This window comes from Ciconia boyciana, chromosome 7, assembly GCF_034638445.1.
Source record: "Ciconia boyciana chromosome 7, ASM3463844v1, whole genome shotgun sequence".
Taxonomy (NCBI): domain Eukaryota; kingdom Metazoa; phylum Chordata; class Aves; order Ciconiiformes; family Ciconiidae; genus Ciconia; species Ciconia boyciana.
In genome coordinates, this window is record NC_132940.1 from 1,945,207 (window position 1) to 1,953,668 (window position 8,462).

The following is an 8,462-nucleotide window of genomic DNA, read 5'->3' on the forward strand; positions in this document are numbered from 1 at the left end:
GCATCTGCTTTCATTTTCCCCTAGTAAATAATGCAGTGAATGATGACAGGACTTGACAGGGCCTCATGTTAAGATTGAAGCTCCTTGAGAAAACGCTCTGGGCTTTTTGTGTTGGACAAAAAATCCAGAGCAGTACGAAATAGGTCCAAAGACTTTTTTTTTTTCAGTCTGGGATAGGAGGCAGGCATTACAAGGCTGCTCGGTAAGGATAGAAGTGGACTCAAAATAGATGGGAGAATACCATGGAGTCGGTGAGGCAGCAAGTATCAGAGAAATAAGAAACGATAACCTGGAAAACCACGAATGGTTTTGGAAGAATAAGCTTGGGGAAGGACTGAGAAATGTTTCCTCCACAAGTGCTCACTAACACTTTAGGTGCTGCTGTACCTCCCGAAGTGAGATTTGGCTACAGAGAGGAATTGCTTAAGTGCTTAACTAAGAGATAGAAACATAAATAGGAAGGATACCGCTGCAGTAGCCTTCCGCACAGCAGATGGGAAGAGATGCTACAATACTGGGGCTGGGCCAGGCAGTAATTTTTCTATCAAAGTATCCATGTGCAGTGGGAAAGAACTGGGGCCACCAGAAGTCGGGATGTGACGAGGTTGTATATAACCCAGATACGACCCCAGGCATAAATGGTTCAGGAAATGCATTCATTTTCAGTAGGCTAAAAACGTACAGCAGGAAGACAAGAGATGTGACAGCAGGAAGACGTGGAAGCGCAATGAGGGCAAACGGGGCAGGAGAGACAGGCAGGGAAGCTTCTCAGCACCATCAGGACCCTTCCACTGTATTTTTCTCCTCAAAGCAAGGAGAGACTACCCGGAAGGGGAAGCATTGCCTCTTCAGCTGTCAGAAATTCACTTGCTAATACATGAGCAGCAGTCTCAGGGCCTGACACAAGGACATGCCTGTCCCGACGGATTCTGGACTTACCAGATACTACCCTGACGGCGATGTGGGATGGCACAGCCCTGCTGTGGGTGGCTAACTAGCAGCAGTACCGACGTGTCTCTGTCTTATCTGCAGATGCTCAGTTGTTATTCCGTAGTTTCTCAGCAGCACCTAGGCCGTGGGGGGAATTGCAGCTGCTGCTGCACTGACGGGGAAGGGTGTCACAACGCTAACCACCTCCTCATGCAAAGCCAGTTCTGTTCCTGGCACAGATCTGCTCTTCCCGAGTCGCTGCTCAGAACAAAGATGGGCACACGTCCAATAAGGCAGGCACTGGTGTGGGCAAAAGCTTCCTCCAGCATCAGGAAGGATGACAACTATTCACAGGCCTCGAGAAAAGGGCGAGCTCCTGTTGCACACACGGCTGCGCTCACACCAACACATTTCTCCGCAAGAAGCAGCGGAGAAGCAGAAGCTGCAAGAAGCAGCCCTGCCCGGCTTCCCTTGGACATGGGAGCCTGCCTTTCCTCTGCAGCGCAGCCTCTTTAGCATCCCTTCAGATGGGAACTAGGTACCAGAATGAAACCCATCCATAGCTTCTGAACGGTGCGATCCTTCTGTTTCTGCCCAGCCTTTGGCTGATGGGAAAGAACCCAACCAAACCCTGGCACCAGCTGAGCAGCTGCAGAAATAATTCCCGTGTGGGGTGGTGCAAGGGCTGGTGCCGGTTGCTGCCCTGCGGGAAGGGGAGGTGGTAGCTCCGGGAAACACTCCAGCGCTTTGCAGCATCTTGGCACCAAGACCCAAGCTCCTGCCGGCTGCCCTCCCTCGTGCCAAGGAAGAGGTTGCAGAGTCTGCCGCTGGCTATCCACTCAGCCAGGTCCAAGGCTTTAGTTTAAGGCCAGAGCCTCAACAGGCATAAACTGGCAGAAGTCTATTGCCTACAGTGATCACGGAAATAAACTACCACGGTAAAGTAGGATAGGGTTTCTGGGGAGAAGTGAAAAGGGGGGCTATTGCCTTAAAGAGGCTTTTGCACAGCCAGTTGGCCCTGAGCAAAATCAATCTGTTCATAAATCCCAGCAAAAGGGATTTTGCCGGGTCTGCTCCCAGTGGCATGGCCAAAGCTGGGCCAGTGGGTCAGGTGTGTTGGACACTTGCAGAAACTGGATTTTGGGATAAGGGAAAATTAATTTTAGCAATGGAAATTGTGCTTTTGTCAGCATTTTCTCCTTTTTGGGCACACTCCCTCTGTTCCAGGATTCATCTGAGACCACCTACAAGCATATTGCTCTCCAGCTCCTGCACAGGTGCAAGCAGGAGATTTATAGAGCTTTTAACTTGCCAGGCACCTGCAATTGCATTCCCAAGATCGTCCTCTGTCGTGGAGGTCTTCCCTCCCTCTCCCACCGTGCCGTGCACAGTACGCCCTATGGCTGCCTGCCCTCCGAAGGCAACCCTGGCGCTGGAGAGGCTGCAGGGAAGCAGGGAGCCTCGGGGGGAGACCGCTGGGGAGCAGCCAAGGGATCAAGCCTCAGACTTCAAATAATGCCACTCGCCTTCGGTCCACGCGGGCAACGGCACAGCTCCTTGTCTATGTCCTCGCTGGGGAAAACGGGCTCCCACCACTGCCGAACTCTTCTTTGTAATTATTCTACAACCTGCCTCAGTATCTAGGCTACGTGTGTCTTTCCTCTTTCAGTTACTGCATTAATTTCATGACTCTGTAAGTGATCAGCAGGATTCAAATCCAGGCTACCTTAACCTCCTCCACTTGGCTTTTACGGCTGCTTCTGGCTGCCCCGGATCCCTTAGTGTCAATGTGGCAGAGCAACGTGATCCTTCACTTCCCCGGCTCCAAGCTTTCTAGGAAGGGCTGTGACAAATGCCCCCAAAGAGATTTAACTCTTCGGCTTACAGACCTGAGCGTGCCCCAGCCAGAAGCTTGCGTACTCATCCCAGACCACAAGCAGCAGCATCGCCCTTCTGTGACGAGGATGTAATTATGGCTTTTGAAACCACGGGTTATTAAGCATCACGTGTTGGGATGAGCAATTATTTCTTAGGGAGTTTAGCCTGTGAAAGAAATGGTCACTGCCCATCTGCATGGGGAGCACAGGAGGAGCAGGGGACCGGAGCGGGCAAGCTTGCTGTCCGAGACGTGCCACCAAAGGGCCATGCAGAAACGTGTGTGGCTGGGCTGGACGGGAGGCCAGGGCAGGGCAGGTGGTCTGCAGGAGAAGCTGAGGAGAACCACGTTCCTGTAGACTTCCAGAAGTATTTGATTTGCCCCTTTTAGAGCTGTTATTCCCCTTCCAGGCCCTACGGCCCACAGAATCAGGGGAAACATCTATGGCACCGTCTTTAACCACGTTTTCAGTTACAGCTTCTGTGAGGGGGAAAGAGCTTTGGACCGTCCCCTCCTGAGGTCGGCGGTACAGGGAGGTCCCCATGCAGGTGTACCGGCCCCTTCGGCTGCGGAGTTTGTCCTGCTGTAGTTTAACTGTAACACCACCAATAAAAGAGTGAAGCTTTGCAAAAGGGTTTCTCAAACACCCCCATCTTGGGCAGCACAAGAGTTACAGACAAGATAGCCAGACCCTGAAGACACCCCTTGGCCAAGGGTACCCCTATTTTCAAGTCTCCCTGTGGGAGCTGAGCTCTTAACAGGGACATTTGTCCCCCGTGCTCTCTTCCTGCTGAATGTCCCGGCAGCGGAGCACCACAAAAGCCCTTTAGTCACGTTTTAAAACTGGCGTATTCCTCGTTTCCCAGCCCTGGCTGCAGCTTTCCCAGGGCCTGGCCTTGTCTGAGCGCGCTGGCCGGGGACCGTCCTCTCCCCCCGCAGCAGCTCAGCTCCGTGCTGTCGACTGCCCGACGACCGCCCAGGGACCCACGGCTTTTTGCGGACTTCCAGATGGGAAGCTCTCGTCCAAGCCCGAGGTTGCTCTCAGAAAAAAAACCCATTCTAGAGAAAAAAAGAGAAGAATTCTCATCCAGGCAACGCAGCACCCCCCTCCCAGCCACAGCCAGACACAGGGATGGTTTTAATTGTCACGGTGGGAGATGTTGCTGTTAGTACAAGCTGAGATTGGCTTCCCCAGGAATCAGGGCTACATAAATCATGCCTGTCAACGTGACAAACGTTGATCCTCTGCTCCAAGGCTGGTGCCCTCCAGCCCTCCCGCTCTCTGAGGCCGGCAGCCGGGGAGGAGAGGAGAGCCGAGCCCCGCCAGCCTGCCCGGCGAAGGCAGGCCAGCACTGCGGTGCTCCTGTGGGGGTTTGCCGTCGCCAGCTGGCCAATTAAGATGTCCATATTAACCCGCTAATGGGCCAGGCCTAGCCCCTGGGCTGGAGGCCGGCGTGGCTCTTCTCGGGGTGCAGGTGGGTGGCTCTGGAGAAGGGGCTTTGGGCTCTGCCAGGAGCCAGGCTCCTTGCCGGGGTCTGACTGGGGGTGGCTGCCCTGAGCCCGGGGATCGTCGGTGCTGAGCTTCCCCCCATGGGGGCCGGCCATTTTGGGGCGTGAGGGAGGGTCCGGGCTGCGCCTCAGCGGGGCTCCGCGGCGGGGCAGGCCCTGCGGGCGGGCGGGCGGCGGGGCCGGGGATGGGGATGGGGCTGGGGCTGGGGCTGCGCTCGGCCGCCACCCGCCGCGGGGCTGTGAGGCGGCAGCGGAGCGCGGGGCGCCCTCTCCCGCCCGCCATGGCGGCGGTGGCGGCCAGGGAGGCGGCTCGGGCGGAGCGGGGCGCTGAGGGCGGCGGGAGCGGCCGCTGTGAACCCGGCTCTGCCGGCCCCGCGCCGTTGCGGAGGCGTAGCGGGGGGGACATGGGCGCCTTCTCCTGTCAGGGACTGGCTTATCCGGACTGCTGATCCGATCTGCCTCAAGAGAGAGTGTGTGTGGAGAGACGGTGTTTTGGGGAAATTTCTCATCGATGAGGAGAAATACGACCTGTGACTATGAAATACAACTCTTTCTTTTATTTGCCAGTGTGATGGAGCCAAATCAAAGCAGTGGGCCTTAGCGGCCATAGGCCGGAAGGGTTGGCGGCTTCCCTGGGGGAGGGCTGCAGGAGTACCTCAGGCCGTCCCTGCCGCTTTTAATGGCAGCGGGGGCGGAAAGCTGCCCCGTATTTTATGTGTTGAAGCAAAATCAGCCCCGAACGTGAGCTGGGGAGCGGGCAGGCTGGGTGGAAGCCGGCAAGGCCTGTCAGCGCCGGGGGGTCTGTGGTGCAGGGGCCGAGGGAGGTGCGGGGGAGCGATGGAGGGAAAGAGACTGGCGTTTATTTGTGCACGGAGGATAGAGCACCAAAACGGCTCCAACGGCTTTAACCACCAGATTCAGGTGCTTGTGCTGTTTGTTTATTTTTACGGGGCTTTTATGGGGAAGGTTGGATTTTGGGGTGCTTTTGAGGCATAGGCTCCCCGTGCCCGCAGCGGGTGGGAGGGCGCGGAGGGGCAGCCCCGGAGCCGCGTCCCGCCCGGAGCCGCGTCCCGCCCGGAGCCGCGTCCCGCCCGGCCGCTTTGCGGAGCTGCGGCCGGGGAGGTGGCAGAGCCCGCTGCGGGAGCTGCCACCCATCGCCAGGGACGCCGCAGCGCCCGGCGCTCCCAGCCCGGCAGCTCCTGCCGCTTTCGGGGGCCGCGCAGGCGGTGGGTGGATGGAGCGCATGGGAAGAGAGAGAAAGGCAACGGCCCTGGGACCGCTGCCTGCCCGCGGGAGCGGGGGAGCTCCCCGCAGGCCGGGGGAAGGAGGAGAGGGAGGAGGGAGGCGGCGGGGGCAGGCACGGAGCCTCCCCTCCCCTCCCCTCCCCTCCGTTCCCTCCCTCCCCTCCCCGCAGCGCCGGGGCTCCGGCCGGAGGCGGCAGAGCTTCCCCGCTGCTGGTAGGCGATTTTAGTCTCGTTTCGCTGGATGGTGGAGCTGATGGCTACAGGTGAATTCGTTTTGACTTCTCATAACGTTAAGCGTGCATGGGATGTATGCCTGGGGGGGATAGTGGTTTATTTCTCTTTAACGCAAGAAAAAAGGATGGGAAGGGAGTGACTTAGTTCATGGCTTGTTTCAATAACGTACCGTAATATTACCGAGATGGTGTGAACGATTTCTTTCTCTCCCCCTGCTCCTCTCTTTCCCTTTTGCCCCCTCCCTTCTCCGCAGGCCACCTCTGTACAGGGGTGTGTAAACTTGAAGAACGCGGGCTTTTTCAGTTAAAATCTTCACTTGCATCGCAGCACGGCAAACATGCCTGAACAAAGCAATGATTACAGGGTGGTAGTGTTTGGAGCAGCAGGGGTTGGCAAAAGCTCCTTGGTCCTCCGTTTTGTAAGGGGAACTTTCAGGGAAACCTATATCCCCACAATCGAAGATACGTACCGGCAGGTAATCAGCTGTGATAAGAGCATCTGCACCCTGCAGATTACAGACACCACGGGAAGCCATCAGTTCCCTGCTATGCAGAGGCTGTCTATCTCCAAAGGGCATGCTTTCATCTTGGTGTACTCTGTCACCAGCAGGCAGTCCATGGAAGATCTTCAGCCCATCTTTGAACAGATCTGTCAGATTAAAGGGGACGTCCAAAAAATCCCAATAATGTTGGTGGGTAACAAAAGCGACGAGACCCAGAGGGAGCTGGATGCCAGCGAGGGGCAAGCGTTAGCCAGCAAGTGGAAGTGCTCCTTCATGGAGACATCAGCCAAAATGAACTACAACGTGCAGGAGCTCTTCCAGGAGCTCTTGAATCTAGAGAAGAGGAGAACTGTCAGTCTCCAGGTGGATGGAAAGAAATCCAAGCAGCAGAAAAAGAAAGATAAACTGCAAGGCAAGTGCTCTGTTATGTGATTGACTTTGGCTGGACTCGCACCACTGCATGGTGTAATCGGAGCACGGACTCCCACAGAAAATACATTTCTGCTGGAGGTTTCAGACAAATCCATGCCTCATAGGGCTATTGCTTTTCTCCAGAACCTCTGCTGGATTATTCTATGTGTTGGTTTTAAAGAGGATGGCTTTCTGCATGTTTATTTTTTTAAAATAATAAACGTTAAATGTTAGCAATTACATGTGACTAGAAGTTTTTAATGCAAGAAGTTTACAGAAGAAAAAAATGTCAGTCAGAAATAAACATCTCTATTCCTGTGAGTACATGCTAGTTTTTAACTATTTCCAGCCTATTAGCTTGAAAGAAATGACAGTATCTATAATGTTTATACTTCAGAAGTTGTTTCCAGGAATCTACTGACCAGAGCAAATCTTTAACAAAGCTAGGCATTTGCACTGCAAATGAACGGATATGTACATTGCGTCCCAATGCGTACATTTCTGGCAGACAGACTGGCTTGCCTACCAAAGACGCTTTTTTTTTCCTGATCAAAGTTAAGTTTTCCTGTGTGCTGTGCAATTCCTGAGACTTCTGCAGTTCTGTGAGTGATTAAAGCTATACCTGCATGTAATCAGACTGTTTGCTTTTTTCCTCCCTTTACTCTGACTTCCCCTGTTTGCCGAGGTAGGAGGTTCCACATCCTCTGGCCCCAAATCCAGGGGTGATTCCTGGCGTCCTTAAGCAAGAGCTGCCTCCTTCCTGAAGGTCACTAGGCTGGTGTAAGTACCAGTTGATGTCGTGGTTGGTTATCCTGGCAATTCGCCTTTCCTTTCTCAACTGTCAGGCTGGTTTTGCATGTGGCAGAAGCTACTTTTGCAGTCTTCCTGGAGTTGCCTTAGATTTTATTTCCCCCCCCCCCCCCCTTATTTCAGCCAAGTTACCCAGGTTTTAGTCGAGGCTTATGACAAGTCAGTTCAGGTAACGCTGCTTCAGGAAGAAACACCTAAACCTGGCAGCTGCGTGTTTAAAGCAAACTCCTCTCTGATGCAAACTTTTAGCAGACGCTTCCCACAAATCAAAGGACTGGAGACATGAGCTTAGTCTATCTCTTGTCTCCCCCTCTGTCTCTTTTTTTTTTTTCTGGCTATTGTTAACAAGAGATGAGCATGATAAGCCTCATCTGCAGTGCATGGTTGAGAAAGATTTCAAGAAAATAAGCCCAAGTGTTTGCTATCGGCCTATGCTGTAGATCTACTTTGTATATGTGTCAGTCCAAGCAGAAGACTGTGAGGACCTCAGTATTGCACTGGAGATTTGATCTTTATACAGCAACATGGTCTTGACGCAAGAGACATGGGAGAGAGGAGTTGCTTCTTTTTATAGCACTTCTCTAGTGAAATGATTTTATTGTTGAAGATGAACAAAATATGGAACAGGAGATGCTGGAAAGTGCATACCCTTTCTTAGTTTGAAAGCACTAGTGTCTATTAATAACTGCTGGTTTTCTATGTAAGATGCTAGAGAAGGGCCTGTTCTCTCAGCCATTATTTCTTCATGTGTTGCAGACTAATACACAAAGCCATGAGGTTTGTGTCCCTTTATCTCACATATTTGAACAGCTCTTACAATCCATGCTGGCTCCTGGTGCTCCATTGTCTCCTATGACTGTCCGTGAGCTGCTTTTCCATCTCCTCAGGCTGTTCCTACACAAACGTCAGGGGTTGGTTGGCTCCCTGTGTGCCAGAGGAGTTTGCC

At 53.6% G+C, this 8,462-nt stretch overlaps 1 protein-coding gene across 3 annotated transcripts; it reads left to right on the forward strand.

Moving 5' to 3' along the window:
* The first annotated feature begins 4,266 nt into the window (after window positions 1-4,266).
* DIRAS3 (DIRAS family GTPase 3) lies at window positions 4,267-7,526 on the forward strand. 3 transcript variants are annotated; one of them, XM_072867344.1, is made up of 2 exons: window positions 4,267-4,281; window positions 6,047-7,526. In XM_072867344.1, exon 2 carries the CDS (start codon window positions 6,131-6,133, stop codon window positions 6,725-6,727), a length of 597 nt encoding a protein of 198 aa, XP_072723445.1. In that variant the 5' UTR covers window positions 4,267-4,281; window positions 6,047-6,130; the 3' UTR covers window positions 6,728-7,526. The 3 variants fall into 3 exon arrangements, with proteins under 3 accessions (XP_072723445.1, XP_072723444.1, XP_072723443.1); XM_072867343.1 differs by lacking the exon at window positions 4,267-4,281 and adding an exon at window positions 5,154-5,236; XM_072867342.1 differs by lacking the exon at window positions 4,267-4,281 and adding an exon at window positions 5,725-5,822.
* The last annotated feature ends 936 nt before the right edge of the window (window positions 7,527-8,462 follow it).